Source organism: Ursus americanus, chromosome 28 (genome assembly GCF_024610735.1).
Source record: "Ursus americanus isolate L20-20 chromosome 28, mUrsAme1.1.p, whole genome shotgun sequence".
In the NCBI taxonomy this organism is placed as follows: Eukaryota; Metazoa; Chordata; class Mammalia; order Carnivora; family Ursidae; genus Ursus; species Ursus americanus.
In genome coordinates this window covers 24,041,683-24,063,121 of record NC_142154.1, presented here as the reverse complement: position 1 = coordinate 24,063,121, position 21,439 = coordinate 24,041,683, and the positions used below count along the sequence as shown (strand labels likewise).

The 21,439-nt window shown below is 40.2% G+C and overlaps 1 protein-coding gene across 1 annotated transcript in view; it reads left to right on the top strand.

Moving 5' to 3' along the window:
• GABRB3 (gamma-aminobutyric acid type A receptor subunit beta3) overlaps positions 1-21,439 on the top strand; it is a 227,438-nt gene that overhangs the window by 153,228 nt on the left and 52,771 nt on the right. The window contains exon 4 of the mRNA XM_045795434.2: positions 10,172-10,392. Coding sequence (XP_045651390.2) covers positions 10,172-10,392 — 221 coding nt within the window. The remainder of the gene's footprint in view (positions 1-10,171; positions 10,393-21,439) is intronic.

Sequence of the window (21,439 nt, the reverse complement as noted above, 5' to 3'; positions counted from 1 at the left end):
TTATGGTAAATACCCTTCTTTCTGTTGAAGCATATTTTTTCCTTGTTTGCTTTCTTGAAGGGATTCAAAGAGAAGTGATTTTAAGTGATATTCAGTTCAGTAAATCTAATAATGTAACTCTAGAAGCCATGTAACCCAAAAGATGACCATCACTATTTAAAGACATAAAATCTTCAACCTCATGGCCATCTGCAGGCACCATGCTTGAGCAAGGGAAAAGCACAGAGGCTTGTTAAATGCCACACAGTCAGAATGTAGACAAGTCACTCACAAGTCTCCAAGTGTGACATTCCACCAGTTGTTCAAATACCCCTCAAATATAGAGGTGTTAAGGGTTCCTTGCACAAGCAATATGGCCGTTTCTCACAGCCAGTTCTCGGAGCATCTTTGGATGAATGACATATTTAAGAGACATCCCATCCCCTTTTGGAAGCCTATTAATTAAAAATAGTTGCTGGAAAATAAAGATATGTATCTGATTATATATACACATGCATTGCAGATTATATATATATATTATTTATATATATATTAATATATACATAAGTTACTAAACTGGTGTTTTAATGAGTATTATTCAGATAAATACTTTTTTAGAATAAAGGAGAATATGCAATGACTCCCCAGTTTATAAGCACATTCCAAAATTTCATTCATATGGTGTTTGTGCTGAGTTGAAACATCTGTTCCCATACAGAGTGTGAGACATCTGATCATCTTGTATATTCTTATATTTAACCCATTATATATCTGAGGTCTGGTGTTAAACTCAGCCTGCTTTAGACATGGGTAAGTGTTCTTCTGGGATGCAATTTGAGAGTCCAGGAGCTTATCTCGAATCATGGAAATATCAGTGGAAACGCTCCCAACCCTCTGTACTACTGCTGCTGACTCATGGGCCAGTTCTAGATACGGAAGGCATGTAAGAAATAGGATCAACAGAACCTAGCGACTGAATAAATGTTGAATGTAAGATGAGAAAGAAAGAAGAGTTTGGGGTACAGCCTCTGGTTTTGGTTTGAGAATGAATGAGTGGGTACAGAATGGTGGTACAGAATGAGGAACAGATTTGGGGTAGAAAGATAATGAATTAATTTTGGACATATTGAGCTTGGGTTGCCTGCAGGGCATCTGGATGGAAAGGTTCAGAAGGCAGCTGGATCCATCCATGCAAATCTCAGAAAAGTACAATGTGTCAGAGACACTGATGAAGGTACCTGGGAATGGAAAAGAAAAGCAGGATACTTCTCTCTCCTGGCTCCTTGGTTCCCAGTTTGGGAGAATAACTCCCCATCGCCAAAAAAAGGCTATACAGGGCCACAAGTTTACAATTAAAGGGGACCATGAAGGTGGACACTTAACAAAAATGTTCTTTGTATAGAGGGGTCAATTGATTATAAATGGAGGACTGGGTGGAAAGTAAGTTCGGGAGCCCCTGAACGTCAGGCTATTCACAGCAGGTCAGGCTGGCAGGATGGCTAGTTTTGGTTTTTTGTTATTAGTGTTATAGCTATTTTTACAAATCTGTTTAATACTTATCTGTAACTTTAAAACATTTTACAGCAGAAAAAAAAATCGTTGATAAAAATCTAGTGACCTGATACATTTCAGGGAACAAGCTTGTATCTGTTACATTTGGATATTAAGTAAAAGACGGACAGGATTTTAAAAGCAAAGGGTGAAGACTGCTTTATTGAGAATTCTACGTTAAAGTATTAGGCTGAGTCTTTTTTACCTGCACCTCCAAATAAGCAAGCCCATTTTCCTCTGCAGTTTGGTATGTCCTTGGCATGGAGCAATGCACTGGGGGTCCAACTGTTAAAGAGGAGCATTTCTCATCCAGTGCTGGGTTGGCCCTGCTCTACAATGAGAGAAGACAATGTAGAATTTTCCAAATGCCTGTTATGAGTCAAGCACTGTGTTAAGCATTGTTAGCTCAATTAATTGCTAGAGCACTTTTGTAAAAGGACTGTTTTTACTTTCTTTTTTCCACAAGAGATTTCTGAGACTCAGAGTGATTAGGTAACTTTCCCAGGTAAGGGACGGGACAAGGAAACCTATCCAGTGTGTCAGAGGCAACCTGCCTACCAACCCTGCACATCAGCCCTGCTAGAGACTTAGTTAGCTGTGGGCAGCTCTCTTACATTTTCCTCGTTCTCATGGCTTATGTTGAATTCTCAATTTCTTCTGATACTACCTTTTTTCTTTCTTTCTTTTTTTTTCTTTCTTTTTTTTTTTTTTTTGTCCTTTGCATGTAGGTCAGTATAATCATTTTGCTTTTCAAACATAATGGACTCCAGAAAAATATCTATGGTATCTATTCATATGTGAAAAGAAAAACATATATTCAAAGTAATTTATATCCTATGCCAGTTTTCCAGGTAGCTTTGGAGGAGTGGGGAACTTGTAATTATTTTCATCAGCCCTTTTACATTTCATACAGAGGTGACCGGTTCATCTTTTGAATACATTTAGCATTTAGGTAGATGAATAGAAAATACAAGCTATGAACCTTTGGTGGGTATAATAATCATAAAAAGACCAGAACTTCTCCATGACCTATTTGCACACCAGCCTCCTTCCCTGCCAGCCCCAGACTTAGTAGTTATCCCTTAAATATACACTTCTTTTGCATTATTGTGCATTCTTTGACTCCTGATGGGTGCCCTCCACCCTGCTAAGCCCTTAATAGTGTGGCAGGCTGTCTTCCCAGATAGGGTAAGTGGGCTAAGGACAATGAAATGGTTCACCTACATTTGCCCAGCCAACAGGAGGCTGGCTTGAAATGGGTATGTTTGATTCCGAAGCTCCTTCTCTTAAACACTTTCGCTTTTTTCTTTGGTTCAATTTTATGTCTACTTCCTAGAGAGTGAGCTACTTAAAGTTACAAATTATGTCTTTCTTATCTCTGTGTCCCTAGCACCCTGCATGGTCCTTGGCCTATGGAATACTCAGTGAATGCTTAAAGGGGGTTGGGGGAGGAAGAGAGGGTAGCAGAAAGAGGTGGGTCATACTTTCTTTTTTCTTTTTTTTTTTTAATGTTTTTTTATTATATTACGTTAGTCACCATACAGTACATCCCTGGTTTCTGATGGAAAGTTCGATGATTCATTAGTTGCGTATAACACCCAGTGCACCATGCAATATGTGCCCTCCTTACTACCCATCACCAGTCTACCCCATTCCCCCACCCCCCTCCCCTCTGAAGCATAATTTCTTAGGAAAGATCACCATATGGATTCAATGAATGGAAACCTAAGCACCGATGAAGTCTGTTGTGGGAGGGGAGATGGATGTCATGTTGGATACTCATTTTTAGATCATAAAAAGAATGGATTCAAATTTTCTAAATAAATTTTGTTAATAGAAGTGCCAAGATTCCCCCAGCCTTAATCTTAGTTGCAGAAATTCCTGCAAAGGAAGTCTCTATGACCTAGGTCTTATGTATACTTTTCAGAACAATTTTCCCTAACCTGAGAACAACTTACCTGTGAGGTTTTGTATCACAGACTTGCTGAACCAGATGCAAATGCAGGTGTCCTGTGGCTTTCACAGCTGCAGGGAGATATTTAAATGTGGTTTAGAGATTGCATTTCTTTCTCAGGGTTAGTAAATTTTGTCTTCATTTCCTGCGCTGAGGAAATCTCTTCAATTTCTTAATTGCAGAATAATGAGCAGTATTTCCACTTTCGAATATGTATTCTTGTTATTTTAATGTGATAAATGTAGAGAGATTTCCACCAGCAGAAAGAAACTTTGTTGTTTATCTCTTATTGCAATTTATGTGAGCTGCTTGAATGCCCGAAAGATAGGCTGAGGTTTTATTTTGTTATTTTTGTTGTAACTGCTGCTGTTTCTACATTCTTGGGAGATTTTGAAAGGATTGTCACCTATGTATAAATGCTTTGCAGATGAATGGCTCATATTCAAGAATGCCTGTTCCCTGCCCCCAGCTACTGGGGCTTCTAGAACTACGAGTGCCCGCCATCCTTTCCTAGCAGCCCCAGACTGTCTGCCTCTTCCTGCCCCACCCACTGCAATCTCAGCCCACTGGCTCCAAACCGTGGGACCCTGTCTTATGCAGGAACTCTGGCTTCTGATCTTTGCATGAAATGGATTTTTGTAATCTGGGGTAAAACCTGACAACTGTGTCATATTTTTTTCAATGACAAAAATTATGCAAATTCTAAAGAAATTACTTAAAAACTTGAGGAACTTCAATCACTAGTATTTGTTCTCACTTTGTGAAGGCACTATGAAGCAGGTAGGAATGCACCTCCGTGGACTTTTAGTATGCTGATTGATTTGATAGACAAATGCCTGCACACACGGGCAAGCGCACAGAGAGGGGGGAGGGTCCGTGACTTCATTAGCTTATCAGAGGGCTTTATGATCCCCTCCAAAAAGCCCTGAGGAAAAATGGCCTTTTAATTGGATGATTTTGCTTATAAAATTCTTTTAAAGAAAGACTGTTCTGAATATAGTTCTTACCTCAGTATTTCTTCATGCTGATCCTAAGTTTGTCATATGCCTTTTATAAGACAAGGAGAGAAAAAATCAAGACATTTAACCTTATCTAATGATTTTGATGAATTACCATAGTTCAAACCAACTATAATTAAATAATCCCTATTTATACATTATATCCCAGAGAATTCTAGGTCTAGTGGACTAGAGAATTTTGGATGAGGAAATGCTTGGGTTTTCCTCCTCACTGCCTGACCTCTCTCCACAGAATCCCATATCCCAGGGCTACAGTGTCCCTGGAATCTGTCACAGTACAAACCAGAGAGCTGGAGGTTTTCCTTGTATGGATAACCATCTCAGATACAGATGAACCTGGTAGGGCAGAAGCCCAGAGGGTCTCAGCAGGTGTCCCAGGTCCGGGTCCACACACACTCACACACATACACACACTCAGGCAGTATATGACTGGATCTGGAACAGCACTGAGTCTGCACCCCTGGAGACGAGGCTGAGCTAACCTAGGAGGCCAAGGATGGTTCTTCTACATGGGCTTCCAACTACCTTCCCCAGCAAGGATTCGGGCATGAACAAGTGAGTGAACGGGGAAGCAGGGGTGGTAGGAGGTGCTGGCAGCTGAGGGGTGCGAGGGCCAGGAAATCAATGCCTTTACTTAGGGCCTCCCAACTATCTCGTGCCAGCCCCACCCCAGGATTGGATCTGCACCTAAACCAGAAACCCAGTGTTCTCAGGGCCCCTGGGTCTGTTGAAGGGGCTGCTCACACAATGGATGGGAGTCACTACCTTTGCACGTGCACTCAATGTGTCAATTAATTAATTTATAGGAGGGATATTTTATAAATGCTCAAAGTACTGCAAATCTCAACCAACACCCAAAGTACAGTCTTCTGAAATCACGTGATACCAAATTATACCCAGAAGGAACTTTCTGAGCCTATACTCCCACCCAGGTCTGAAGAATCTGGGGCAGGGCTAGAAGTGAAGGTTTTCCCTCTCCATCCATGACGGTCCCACAGCAGAAGGGATTCTGTGTCTCCTGGACACAGGGCCCCGTCGTTGGGCCTCCATTGGCAGCTCTTCCCATTAGTCCTGGTCTCTAGGCCATTACTCCCCTCCCGCATCTGCCAGCATGCTCTGTCTAGATGTGCTGATATGGCTGGTTGTGCCACAGCCAAGGGTCAGTGCCAGGAAGCAGACTGTCTCTTCCTACTGTGTGCTAATCTAATTAAGCCCACCCTCCCAGGGTGGAGCCTGTGTCCATCACACTGCACGGTGAAGGGGCTTCATGGTCCCCTGGGCCCCACCCCACATGGACACCCACTGCTCTCATGAGCCTGCCCCTTCCAGACTCCTGCTTCTCCCCAGGCGCCACCCCTTCCTGTACCTCCTTCCTCTGTATTCCTCACTAAGCCTGGATACTCCATGCTGCCCCACTCTTCCCAGAAGCCCACTACTCCATCCAGCCCTTGTTTTCCAGACTCACTCTTTTCCCCACACCAGGCCCTCCTCTCACTCTGACCTCCTCTGTCCCCCACACCTCCTAATGCCAGTTCCTCCCCATACTCCACTTTTCCCTAATCCCCACCCCTCCCCACACCCACTCTTCCCTAATGTCTCTGTCCAGGAGATTTAGTTTCCCCTGCGAAAGGGAAAGGTGGGAAACAATCACAACTTCCTCTCACCCTGGCAGAGGCTTTTGGTGTCTGAGAGTTCTGTGTCAGTGTGACTGCAGACCCCTCCCTGTGCTCAGGTGGGTCACATCACCAGAGCCAGAAAGATGAAAGTCAGGGACACGGTGAGCTCTGCTGAGGCCCAAGGAATGGAGAGGCTGGCATTCACCAGCAGTATCAGACTCACCAGTATTGCCTAGCTCTAATCCCCATGCCCTTGGAGCCCCCAAAAGCCCTGCATTTGAGAAATGCCATTTCAAGTCCTCTCCCCTGTCTCCTTTCACCCCCCTCCAAGCCTTCCCTCAGCTGCACTGTATTTGAGGGTGACAAACCCAGGAAAAAGGCAAGGAAAGCTCACAAAGGCTCTGGGGAGCTCCAATTGTGGGAAGCATCAACTTGTCTGGGACCCCCTGAAGGAAAGAAACTTTCACAAGGCATCTGTCTACATAGCAGCTGTGCTAAATGTTTGCAAGGATGGGGGCTTTAGTGGTGTCATAGTGCTTGTGCCCCTCAAAAACTGCATTACCTTACTTGACTTGATTTTCCACTCTTTGAGCTGGCTCTGCAAACCATCCTCCCACCAAGCTCATTTCAGTATATTATGCAGAACAATCTAGCTCTTGTCCCTGAGAGCTTCAGTTTTGAGGTTGAGAGTCACACCCTGCAGGGAGGTAGCCCCAACGTCAAATCCCATGTCCCCCAGTTACTCCTGTTTAATGGGGCATGGAGGGAAGAGAGGAGGCAAATTACTTCAGCTCTTTAATTTTTTTTTCTTCATTGATGGGGATGATAATGAGAATACTGATAATCCCTGCTTTGTGTTTAAATGAAATGATGTAAGAAATGACTGGCACATAGCAAGGGATCAGAGCATAGTCACTGCTACGGTCATTATTATGCATGATGCTCACCACTGCCCAGCACTGGCGTCAGCACCGTGGCCTGCTGTCTGCTGTCACCTTTCCTTTGTCTGCCAATCTGTTCAGGAGAAAGAAATGGGATTCTGACTAGTGTCCCTACTAACGTAGTGAAGCCATTGTTTTCCAAGGCACAGCTGATGCAGCAGGTTTGGATTTAAATAACTATTTTTCTCCTTCTGTTACCTAAGCTCTCCACAACCCTAATCCACTCAAGTCACCTCAGCAAACACCTAAGACCCAAATTGAGAAGTGCTGTTAATGGTGTGGAGAACAGCACAGGCCAAAATAAGACCCGGAGCCTGAGCTTGCAGGCTCTGGATGACAACTGGGTTCCCAGGGCAAACTGACACATTCCCTCCATCCTCATGGCAACCCATGTGAACGCCAGTTGGAAGGGAACTCAGAGAAGTGCTAGACTTCATGACTCAGGCGTAGGATGTGGGCTTAGAAACCAAAGAGAGAAGCAAGTGAAATGCTTCTATTTCAATAAGAATGCGGTTTGGAGCATTATATTCAAATCGAAAATCCTTTAGCTGCTACTGCTGATTTATTTCCATTTTGTTATGCAACTGAAACTTTGAATGTTTCTGTTGAAATGCTTCACCTACGTTAGCCATCATTCATGGTAATGCAGGGGATGTGATTGCACTCTTTGGGTGTCCATTTGCAGCCTGACATTGTACATCGAGCCCAACATCTGTGAACTTTTAGGATTTCCCTATCCTGTACCCCCTTTCCACTTCTTCTCCCTTATCACCCACCAGCAAGCACTCTCCACCCATTTTGGCCTTTGCTCATCATCTCTCTTACCACTAAACTCACCACTGCACAACTGATCTTCCTGATCCGTGATTTTGTGTTTAAAATAGGTTTTACCATTATTTAGGTATGGCAAGGCCAACAGATCAGGAGACAGCTGTCATTGAAAAGTTTGTTAACCACAGACCTCAAAAGAAGGGGGTACACCATCCGTTACAGGGAATGGGGGGAAGGATGCACACAGGGAAGCTCCAGGGTCAGTCACAGGGAAGAAGGGAAACTGTGGGCAAAGAGCTTTATTGTGGTTTCCATGGGAATGACTGTGCATATGGGAGGCTGGATAAGTAGGCTTAGGATGGGCTAGTTTGAATAATTAAAGTGGGCCCTGGGGTCTAGACTCTTCCTCGTGGCCTGGTACTTGAACATAGTTGAAATATTGGCCTGGAGTGTAAAAGACCAAGAGAGAAGGCACTTGGGGTGTGAGCTCTGGATTGGTTGGTTTGCATTTGGAAAGCACAATCTAGAGCTTGACAGAATTGGTTACTATCTCTAGGAATTGGCTAGCCCTGGGGGAAAGTTTTTCTACCTTCTGGTCACTGCCACAGAGTCCAGCCTTGCCCGCCACTCTGTCCTTTCCCCCTCTTGAACCCTAATTCCACCAAAACTGCACTCCTCAGAGTTTCTCATCAATTCTGTAAAATCAATGCAATAAAAGCAATATCCTTGTATGATTTATTTTTCATGCCCCCATCCAATATCTGGCTAGCCAAGGCCTATCTTTAACGTCACCTGCTCTGTGAGAATTGGTGGTGGGGTGAGGGCCAGATCACACAGGTAATGCCAGGCACAGAGCTCTGCCCATGTAAGTGCCTGGGAAAAAAACTTTTCTATGTTTCTTCTCATCCCCTTAAATGCTATCTCTCCTTCAAGTTGAAGATAAAACCTCTCTAAAGACTCCCGAGTCCATTTGAATTTTATTGCTTCCCCTCTCCTCTGGTTTTTTTATGGGTCTTATAGCTTCAGACTTCTTTTGCTGATAGTTGTTTGGCATGTCTTGGTTTTGTCACCTTGCCTATGAACACCTGGAGAAGAACATCCAGGTGTGTTCTTTGTCATTTCAGAGGCTTCTGTGCTCTAACACTCAGGAGATCAGTGATAGGTAGGCATTGTTAGATTAGCAAGCACTGAGAATGGCCCTGTGAATCAGCAAAATGAGTATTGGATGGGATGTCAAAAGACCTGTGTCTAGGATTGACTCTTCGATTGATTTGCAATCCCACCTCTCATTACCCACAAAAGCAGGATGTTTGCCAACATCTGTAAGTGTGTGAATTCAGAAGTTCCTGCAATGTAACAGTGACTTTTCCTTCCCTGGTTAGGGAGTTTACCTTTGGATTTTCAGCTTGGATCCTTCTGTAGTGGGGTTCAGGATGTCCCATGAATATTACTAAATTTTCAGACTTGATTGCCAAAAAGAGGAAAAATTTAAAAATAGAATTTTCATGCTCAGCCTGATTTCTTTTTTCCACTTTCTTACTGTATTAATTACTTTGCAAACAAATAAACAAACAAAACAAAGGAACAAACAAACAAAAGTAGGATCATCTGCCTGCATACTTGCTTATTTTGTTGGCAAGCCTGTGGGGGTTGCACCATTTCCCCCTCTCCTACACCCGGCTTTAGCTATAGGCTCCCATTTTCCCCAGACGAATATATCACCATCTCAAGGTGATGATATGGCCTAGTTAGTGTGGAAATGGCTGTGGCATTCTGAAAGAAAAAGAAAATGTAATGAATAAGGCACAGAGACCTCTCACAGGTCATTGTGTCTCCAGTGCACATGTACGGAGGGTTTGTATTTACAGCTCTCACAGAGGGCAGGAGAGGAAAGTGGCTTACCTGGTAGAGAGAATCTGTAGATAGAGCTTCTCTGCTGTGGGTGGTAAAGACACATGTCTGCCTGATGGGAGATGGAGTCCTCTAGGGGACTTTTCAGGGTCCTGCCAGCAACCTGATTTTATGATGACTTTTTAAAAATTATTTTCTGACCTTCATATCTGTGTGACTATTGATTAAATGCCAATTTGTCTAGTCTGGTTCTTACCTAAATAAAACAGAGGATTAAAAAAAAAAAAAACAACAGAGGATTTATAGACACGATTTACACCTATCAAATCTAGTATTTGCATTTATAAGAAAGCAACCACTGTTTCCTTCCCTGCCTGAAAATAATATCCATTTCTCCTGGATTCCAACCAGAATTTAACCAGTCATGAAGGAAATATGCCTGTGGCTGAGCACAAACTAATTTTTTTTTCTTTTCTTTTTTTCCCCCAGGATTACACCTTAACCATGTATTTTCAACAATATTGGAGAGATAAAAGGCTTGCCTATTCTGGGATCCCTCTCAACCTCACGCTTGACAATCGAGTGGCTGACCAGCTATGGGTGCCTGACACATATTTCTTAAATGACAAAAAGTCATTTGTGCATGGAGTGACAGTGAAAAACCGCATGATCCGCCTTCACCCTGATGGGACGGTGCTGTACGGGCTCAGGTCTGTCTGCCTTTTCAGGGCCAATTTCGCAGTTGCATGGTGCATTGGCATTGAATTTCTCACTTGAGATGATTATAGGGAGTGAGGCCACATCCTCAGGTTAATTAGGAGACAACCACGAAACACTGAGATTTGCACACACACACACAAATCTTATAAATATAAGATTTGGGGCATTACTGTTACTATAAATAGTCACCACACAAGGGAAAAACTTCCTCCTTGGATTGATTTAAAATAATTCGGTTGCCATATCTAAGAACACAGATTCCCTGAGGACAGATTGCCCATATCATAGCCACAAAGGCCTGTAATTAATATTGCTGTGACACTGCAGAGGTTTTCAATAGTTTTCCCAAAGCTGTTTGCCGAGTTGAAAAAAATGTCTAGTTTTGCCGTTATATGGTATAATCTCCTGAGAGCTTCATGAGGTGGTGTCACAAATATTTATGGGAATGACTAGATGCAAGGCTTCCTGATGAGAATCATCTCTCACCAGGTCTCCGAATGAAATCACTTGAATCAGGAAACCAGGCTGCTGCCTGGAACCCTGAGGAGGCCCTGGGCTTCCCTGGTTACCCTGGAAACCACCAGGCCATCCTAATTATGTGAATATCATCACCCTGGCTAAGTGGTGATCTTAAAAATCTTTTGTCTCTTGCGTTGATTTTGCAATGATTTTTGTTTTGTTTGTTTTAGAGTAATTTGTGCGTCTGTGTCTGTGGGTGGGTGGGTAGGAATGGGTGTGAGTGTGTATAGGCACACATGTGTGTCTTTCTTGATCTCCTGGCCTAAAAATGCCTTTGAGATCTTCTAGGAGTGACCACAGTTTTGAGTAGGACACAGGTGGATATCTTGGAGAAAATATTTATCATAAAATTTTCTGAGTCCATAGGCCTTTAGCTAAGACTCCGGCAGGTCTAAAGAAGATTATACAACATATATGTGAATCTACATCGCTGTGACTTTTACTGCTTGAAATGAGGAAAGGGGATTATTTAACATTGTCTTAAGCAAAAATGTTGAGTGACTTTCTCAAAACAGCAATATATAAAATAAGAGAATTTTAGCAAAAAATCAGACTTTTTAAGTGTAACGGGGGAAAAGTGGTGCATGTCAACCAAGCCATGGTATTACGGTTAAAAAAAAAAAGTTCAGACTGATGTTTCTCTGGGATGTTTCAAGCATTTTGTAATTGTGCCTGGAAATAAAAAATGAGGGTGTGAAATTCTGGAGGTTCTGACAAGTACATCAGTTGTACACAAGATTACCCAGAAATCATGTGAGCATAAAATGGGCAGTCATGCCCCTAATTTATCTGCCCCCCAAAAAATGAACAGAAAAAGTGTGTGTATGTGTGTGTGTGTGTGTGTGTGTGTGTGTGTGTGTGTGGTGGGGGAAGAACAACAACAACAAAAAACCAATATCAATAAAAATTAAGCCTAGACTTCTTGGGGTTTTTTAAAAGATTTATTTATTTATTTTAGAGAGAGAGAGAGAAAAAGAACACAAGCAGGGTGGGGAGCAGAGGGAGAGGGAGAAGAAGAGACGCAGACTCACTGCTGAGTGGGGAACCTGAGGCAGGGCTCAGTCTCACGACCCTGTCATCATGACCTGAGCCGAAATGAAGAGTCAGATGCTTAATCATCTGAGTCACGTAGGCGCCCCTAGGCTTCCTGGCTTTTTAAACAAAACTTGCTATTTGGGTTCTGTCCATTTTTATTTTCACATTCGTTATGGTCTTACCAGGGGTAGAATATGTGAGTATGCCTCCATTGAAACGTTAACTGTTAGGATAGTGCTTTAGTCTATTCTGGCTCTGCTGTAATAAAATATCATAAACTGGGTGGTTTGCAAACAGCAGACACTCGTTTCTCACATTTCTGGAGCCTGCAATCCCAGACCAAGGTGCCAGTGTCTGGGGAGGGTCCGCTCCCTTGTTCACAGTAGGTGCCTTCTTGCTCAGCTGGTGAAGGGGGCAAGGGGATTCTGTGGGATCTGTTTTATAAGAACAGTAATCCCATTCATGAAGGATCCACCCTCATGACCTAAGCCCCCACTTCCTAATACCACAGCCTTTGGGAGTTAGGATTTCAACATACGAAGGTAGTGGGGGGGACTTAAACATTCAGACCATAGTAGACAGAGGATTTGATATGAATGAAAGAACTGTAATAAATTTCCAAGCTCTGTTTGCAAGTGTTGGATTTAACACCATAAAACATGCAAAAATAAGAAAAACCAAGAGAATAAAACTATATCCTTAGCTAATACTCTCCCTGTATATGTATATATAAGAGTTAAGTAATTATATAATAAGCTATGGGGAGTTTTCAATAATAAACTTGGTACAATAACTTTAAGAACTCTCTAGTCAAATTTACATCCATTATACATCTCAAACAGCCTCTTAAGTCAGTAAATGGATTTCTAAATAAATAGCTGTTTTTATTCAAATGTAGTCTTAATATACTCCTTAGATCTTTATTTAGAGCCTCATATTTTTGAAACAATTCTTCAGATCTATGTGGACCTGGACAAGCTGTCAGAAAGAAAATCTCTAAACAACAGACCGCCACATTCTGCACATGTTAACGGCTACCCTGTGCCATCTGATTCCTTTTGAAATTGGCTAATCTGGAAATTTCTGCCTTTAGATTTAAAAATCACACATAGCTGTAGAAATTAATTTGAACTTGAAATAATTTGAATTTTTGGACAAGAAGCACCTTAGTATTTCAAAATAGTGATAATGTTATTAAATTCTTGTGTGTATACACACACACACACACACACACACACACATTCTGTTATTCTATGTGAACCAAAGTACCATTTATATGTATTCTATTTTACACACACACACAAACACACTCAACGTGTGTATGTATCCTGTTTTTGGTAAAAACAAAAAAAACAAAAAAACAGAGTAGAGTGTTCACATTGGTAAGGCACCCTCCATCCTCCTCTTGGTCCCAAACCTTGTCATCCCTTTGTGCTCTTTCTCTTGTTGTGCTCATTGGATCACGTTAGGGACATGGCAAGCCAACAATGGGCCAGTGGATGAAACCCCAGTGATACATCCTATCTTTCTGGTATCTAGGTACCACGGCATGAACCTGAAGGAGGTCTGGTGCAGCTGAGGACTTTAGTGAGTTAAACTCCCATGAAGGTTTATGGAGCACTGGGATTGTTGTTTATCTTCTGCTTTTACAGTGCTGCTGATGAAGTTCCAGCCCAACAGGGATTGCTTTCTTACTGGCTGTGTCTCTGAGATACTGGTTGTCTGTCCTGGCTATATCCCTGAGACATTAAGGTTGATTTTTTTCTCCCCCCTGGAGACTGGGATTGCCTTCACCTGGCTATACAGCAGTTGCCTGCACTGGTAGGTCAGTCACCGTTAAGCTCCTCTAGGCTCATTTTCCTATTCATATCCAGCCATTGCAGTACAGGATCAATGAGGGCTTTTTCTTTATCAAGCGTAGATGAAGATCTCTGGCTGTGGATGAGCTGTCCATGATGTAGGTTTGTATGTCATCTCAGTCTTAATCTGGGAAATCATTAATCCATTACTCTGATGACTCTGCAAAAGTGGTCGATGACTGCTTCCACAGATAGTTGAGAGTGGTCATGTTCTTGTAGGGATAAAAGGTCATCAGAAATCATGAACTATTTTTTCTTCGAGCCACTTGAGTTTGAAACTTGGGCTAACGCTACCTTGAGCTTATGGGCTTGAGCTCAGCTGAATAAAACCGTGATCTGAGCCTCTTACACATGCCTCAGTCACCATGTGATATGAGAGAATGCTCTAGATAGGGCATACATACCATCCTAAAATAAAACTGGGGCTCTTTGAATTTCCTTTGGGCAGCCAAACCTTTTCAGGAACTAGGAAGATCTTGGCTAAGATGCTTACGGATCTTGGTCCTGTTCCTGTCACAGTTTTTCTGTTTTCTTCGGTGCTGCGTTCTAGTTTTTTGCTGCCTGTGAGAAGGCAGAGTCATCCCTCTCCTGCCTTCCCATGTTTCTTTTTCAGTCAACTGATCACCTGATGTCATGGAATATCTCACCTAGCACCATTTTGTAATGTGATCGTTTCTTCAGTCCATGTATTTTGTCTTTGAACCTTTTTTTTTTCTGATGCTAGGAATTGGTAATGGGTTCATAAAATAGTATTTGATTTACTTCAAAAAGCATCTGAGAATCTAAGGTTGAGTCATCTTCATCAAAACGGTGTAGCCATGTTCTTCCCAAGAAGCTTATTGCAAAATTTGTTGGAAAATAAACTGCAACATTTCCACTTGCTATTAAAAATACTCAAAATTGTTAAAGTTGACATTCTGATAATGAAGAAGTTGAACACAATGTTAAGATGAAGCTACAACTTATTTCACAAAATTCAAATTAAGTCATCTAATTGGTTTGGTTGTCATCTTATTCTGAAACTGCCTTATACAGTGGCTCTGATCAGACATCTCCCCCCCGCCCCAGAAAAGATGTAAGCTAACAGAATTAATAAGGCCCATGTGATTTGAGCACAGGTGTGCTTACTTCTCAAACTCCTGTTTTGTCACTATTTCCCAGTTACTTTTATGTAAGTAAATAATGTATTGATGAATTGCTTTCTAAAAAGGATTATGCTGGGACCCCTGGGTGGCTCAGTCAGTTAAGCATCAGACTCCTGATTTTGGCTCAGGTCATGATCTTAGGGTCGTGGAATTGAGCCCCTTGTTGGCCTCTGTGCTCAGCGCAGTCTGCTTGTCCCTCTCCCTCCCCCTGCTTGAGTGCTCTCTCTCTCTCTCTCTCAAATAAACAAATACAATCTTTTTTTAAAAAGGATTATGCCAATTTTTGTTCCTATCAGCAATCAATTACTTATTTAGGGTTGTGACACCTGCTTTGGACTTTATCCTTATGTTGGCTACTGTAAATAACCTATTTACTTCATCCCTCAGGGCTGGAGAAAATCGCTCATTGCATTTTAAATTCATATTCATAAAATTCTGTGTCCTTCCTATGCTCATCCATTCTTCCCCTGCTTTTAAAGACTCTTTCACACCTTCACTTAAGTCACCTCCCTCCACTCTCATTTGATGACATTTCCTCAAACTTTAATTAAAAACAGAGAAGCCTCCTCATCTTCCCATTTCCCTTCTAACCTGCTTATTACTCACACTTTGACTCTTCCACTCACTCTTTATCATGCTTCCAGTAGGCAGACCTTCCTTCCTTCCTTCCACTTTTCAGAAGTATCAAGGACTAGGATGTCCCTGTCTTAAGGCCTTTGCACATGCTCTTTGCTGGATGTAGTGCTTCACTTCTATATATTCATGTTTTTAGCATCATGGAGTAATTATGTAATTGAGGACAGTTCAACTCTCACCTCCACAAGGAGAATCTTGCTTTGATCGTCTTTTCCCTTTCTATTAAACATCTTGTCTTATCAGTATTATAGCAGTTACTCAGATGTAATGTTATCTTGTCATTTTATTACATCTCTTATTTATTGACTCTGTATTTATCAATGATGGTGGGGAAGCCACCATGAGAATATAAATTCTCTAAGAACTGTTTCTGTCTTATTTATTGTTTCATCCCCAAAACCTAGTGCAGTGCTGAGTGGAAAAGATATTCTATGAGGATTAAATTTAAATTCTAATTCTTCTTTCTGTAGTATTTCTATTTTTATATTTTCTATTTAGATTCTTAATCCATCAGAATTTATTTTGGTTGGAATTATGCTTATTAATAATATTACTTTGAACAAGTGCTATATTACATTCAATCTTTCCTACATAACTTTGACATTTCTGAATTCATTCACGTCTTCATTCATGGCTTGTGGCAGAGTTTTGTCATTTTCTTTAGACAGCCCACTCATAGCTTGATAAAGTTATTTCTGTTCTTTTTGTGTGATACTGTTAGGAATGGGATCGTTTTTATGTTATTTTTCCAACTGACTTTTACTGATATGTGGGAATGCTAGAATCTATTTGTTTATAACTATCTTTGTTTAGGCACTTCTCCAATATCATATCCATCCAAGCTAACAGTTTAGCTAATAATCTTGAGGATTTTAGGCTAATAATCAGATTGTTCGTAATGATGATTTTTATGTTCATTTTCATTAGTTTTATTCTTATTTCTATTTCCTGATTATTGCATTGATTTCAACTTCCAGAAAATGAAACACAATAGGGATAACAGTGGTACATTATTTCCTAGTCCTTTGTCATAGTAAGAGTGCTTCTTGTATCCCACTGTGAAAATATGATTTACATTTTCAGTTTAAGGTAGTTTTGATTCATTCTTTTACTTCCATTAAAAAATATATTTATTGACTACCAATTAGTTTCTGAGAACTGTGTCATGGAGTTGGAAAACACAGATATCACCAATTTATGGAGTTTATATTCAAGAACTAATTATAAATCAGATAACTGACCCCAGATTATTTTTTCTTTACAGATCAGAAATAAAAATAGATTTTATTAATTCACTCATCTCTATTTGCTCATTGTCCTGATTTAACCTGTAACTGAGATGTATTAATTCCCTACCTTGATTCATCCTTAAATTCCTGAGATAAATCCTATTTTATCGTGGTGGGCAATACTCTTTAAAAAACTATTACATTTGTTTTGTCCATGGCTAACTTACAACTGTTTTAATTTTAATTGAAACATAATTGATATAAAATGTTCTGTTAGTTTCAGGTATACAACGTTTAGTTCAACGATTTTATATATTACTCAAGCTTACCATGATAAGTGTAGTCACTAATCTGTCCCCATGGCAATGTTACAGTATTATTGACTATACTCCCTGTGCTGTATTTTTCATCTCTGTGACTCATTTATTTTGTAAATGGAAGTTTGTACCTCTTGATTCCCTTCATCTATTCTACCAACGCCCTCCACCCCCCACTCTCGTAGCTAGTTTGTTCTCTGTATTTAAGAGTCTGTTTGTTTTTTGTTTGTTTCCTTGCTTGCTTGTTTAGATTCTACATATAAGTGAAATCTTATGGTATTTGTCTTTTTCTGTCTGACTATTTTACTCAGCATAATACTCTGTAATTTCATCCATGTTTTTGCTTCATTTCTTTTTATGGCCAAGTAATATTCCATAGTGTGTGTGTGTGTGTGTGTGTGTGTGTGTGTGTGTAACACATCTTCTTTATCCATTCATTTATCAATGAGCCTGGGTTGCTTCCATCATCTTGGGTGTCATACATAATGCTGTAATAAACATAGGGGTGCGTAAAAGTTTCCAAATTAGGGTTTTCTTGGGCAGGGGTGGGGGTAAGTGTCCATAGTGGAATTACTGCATCCTATGGGATTTCTATTTTTAATTTTTTGAGGAACATCAATACTGTTTTCCACGGTGGTTGCACCAATTTACTTTCCCACCAGCATGGGGGTTCCTTTTTTTCTACGTCACTGCCAACACTTGTTATTTATCTCTTTTGAGATTTGCCATTGACTGGAGTGAGGTGCTATCTCATTGTGGCTTTGATGATTGATGGATGGTGGATTGATTATTAGTGATGTTGAACATCTTTTTATATGTCTGTTGGCTCTCTGTATGTCTTTGGAGAAATGTCTATTCAGGTTCTCTGCCCATTTTTTAATCAGATTTCTTTTTTTTTGATGTTGAGGTGTGTTCTTCATATATCTTAGACATTAATCCCTTATCAGATATATCATTTGCATTGCCTCTCTAATTCACTAAGTTGACTTTTTGCTTTGTTGATGGTTTCCTTTGCTGTGCAAAAGCTTTTTATTTTGGTGTAATCCCAATAGTTTATTTTTGCTTTTATTTCCTTTACCCGAGGAGACATATCCATAAATATATTGCTATAATTATTCTTTTAAAAATCCTTACGCAACCAGTTTATTGGTGGTAAACATACCTTGTGATCTAGTCATAATGCAGTTTTGTTTGTCCCCCACCATCCTCTTATACATTGTTCAGTGAGGTATTTCTTCACCTTTGAAAAATTTGGGCAGATCTCATGGTTTTCTGCCAGTGTTTTAGTAATAGTTCTTTTTCATCTTTATGTTACATAGGAATTCTCAGGTCAGTGTTTAATACTAAATTCAGATTTAGCATTAATATTTTCTCTGTCCATAGCCCAGCCCTATTTTAGGCTAGAAGCCTGTAGTGGCAAAGGGAGGATAGTTGATTGCTCAGCCTCCCTGATTCTACTTTCCTCTATACCCCTCCCACCCCACAACCCAGGTTGACAGCCTACCTATGACTCCTCTCATTTTGAAGATTTAAGGGGTGGAGGGAAAGTAAGGAAGAAAAGTTTTACTTGAGCTAGTAGCATATTTTTCATGGCTTCATACTCTCTAGACTTAGAAGATACTGAATATTGACTCAGAGCTTCCCACCAGGAGGCACCTTTCTTCAGCTGGTCCCTTGACCAGCATTGGGAGTTGGGAGAATAGGAGAGTTAGGGTATGTTTCTATTCTGTGGAGTCCCTTGGAACTCTTTCCTCAGCTCTAAGAATCCATCTTTCAGGTCAGTTTCTATCTCTCTACCCTCTAGCCAGGCCTGTTAAAGAGGATCCAAGATAACTTTGGATCTTCCATTTTTTCCATGTAGCTCATGTGTGATCCACAGGAAATATGCCTGCATTCCTAATATAACAATTCAGTTCCTATTCAGTCTCCTCTATTCCTACCACCTCAAGACTACTCTAATTGTCCCAAGTATGAAGAAGGCACCATTCCTCCTGGAATCCCAACTGAAGGAGTTAATCTCCCATAGGGATATCTGGAGATCGTCTCAAGAAATCTATTCCCAGGTTAGTTCCTTCTCTCTCATTGCTCTGACTCCAATTAAGATCTATGACTTGGCTGAAGTTTCTAAGAACCATGGACCAATTCACTGAAATGCCCTGGCAAATTATTTATTGGTGAGGTGGTAATGTGGGGCACTTACACATTTGTGATATATACCATATAGATTCTGTTAAATATATCAATGGGTTATATCTGTCTTTATATTTCATGGTATGCTTTGTCATAATATGAATCAAGAAGATTTCTCTCTTTTTGTGTATTCTGTAATAGATTATATTATATAGTAAATATCTATTCCTAAAAGGGTTACTATTCCTGTAAGTACTTTAAAAAATTACTCATAAATATACACATCATATGAAATTTTCTGTATAGATGCAGGGTACTTTAAATAGGTTCTTGAATGATGTTTTCTACCCTGGCACACATGGCTTCAGTTTCTGCTATACTTACAGTTTTATCTAGGTTTTCTTCTTGCATCAATCTTGAAAATTCATGTTTTTCAGGAAAATATCCTTTTTTATCTGGACCTTCTAATTAATTAGCATGTGCATATGCACTTGTCCCCTAGAACACATTATTATATGCCTTTTTTCATGTTTAATTTTGTTCAGTAGCATAAGGAAATTTTTTTTTATATTTTTAAAGAGATAGCTTTTGATTTTATATCATAATTCTGTTTATTAATTTCTGCTCTATCTTTATAAACATTGCCCTCCTCTTGATTTTGAAGATCTCTTTACTAGGGAGTGACATTAGCAAAATGGCAGACTAAGAAGCTTCAGGCTCTTGTTTCTGTACAGAAATATCAAAAAATAAGCAGAAGCTGTCTGAAACAACTTTGTAGGAGCTCTGGAAAATATTCCAAAGTTTGCAGAAGCTAACCAAATGCTAAATAAAGAAAAAATATATTCAAAAGAGTTGGAAAGTTTTGTGACATTTTTTTACCTGCCATTTCCCCATCCCCTCCCTGGTTCCAGGGCAGGTGGCAGCTTAGTTACCAGTTTCCTCCCTTGCACTGGAGGGAGCAGAGGAAAACTTGTTTGTAGATTATTGTGTACATACGTTCTAAATTGTCTTGAGGATAACTGAAGGACTGAAGCATGCTTATCTCTATTTACAGAGATAACTCAGAATGCAGGCAGGAAAAAAAGAAAAAGCAGGTTGTGCTTTTAAAGGCTATATGCCTACAAACACATAGGTGTCCAGGGCAAGAAGGAGACTTGGGGATAGAAATATGAAATAGAGCATGGAGGCCCAAGGGAGAAGCTGGAGTGAGAGTCTGGGAAATCAGGTTATTCAAAAGCAGCTAAGTATACAGAATTTAAAAAGCTATACATATGCCCAGGCAAAACATATTCTTAGAAAAGTTCTGAGAAGACCTTAAGTTTTTACCTTGGCTGATCCTTAGGCTCAGAGCCATCCTAGCCAAGTGGTAAATACCTCAAAATAAATGAATTGTTAAAGCTTTCCTAAAAAAGAACAACAATAACAAAAAAGACAGCAGTCACTGTGGGAAGGAAGAAAAAGTCTGATTTTTAGAGTTTCAACCTTATAGTAGTCAAATGACCAATTTTCAAGAAAAAATATCATAAGACATACAAAGAAAGAGTAAAATGTAGCTCATTCAAAGGAACAAAATAAATTGACAAAACTGTCCTTAAATATGACCAGACGTTAGACTTACTGGATGAAGACTAAGTCTGTCTTAACTATACTGAAAGAGCTAAGGGAAGACATGGACAAAGAAGCAGAAGGAAATTGAGAAAATGATACATGAATAAAATGAACAAAATAAAGAGATAGAAATGATAAAAGGGACCAAATTCTGAAGCTGAAAAACACAGTAATTGAAGTGAGTTCACTAGAGGGGGTTCAACTCCAGATTTCAGCAGCCAGAAGAAAAAAATCAGTAAATTTGAAGATAAGGCAATTAAAATAATCAAGTCTGAGAACAGGAAGAAAAATGATTGAAGAAAAGTGAGTGAAGCCTAAGGGACTTGTGAGAAACCTTCAGGTGCACCAAGAGATGAGCATGAGAAAGAAGCACAGAGATTACTTGTAGAAATATTGGCTAAAAAATTCCTGAAGTTGATTAAAAACAAAAACAAAAACATGAATCTATAAATCCAAGAAGCTCAGTGAACTCCAAGTAGGATAAAACCAAAGAGACCCACATTAAGACACATTATTCAAACTGTGAAAAGCCACAGAAATAGGGAGAATCTGGAAATCA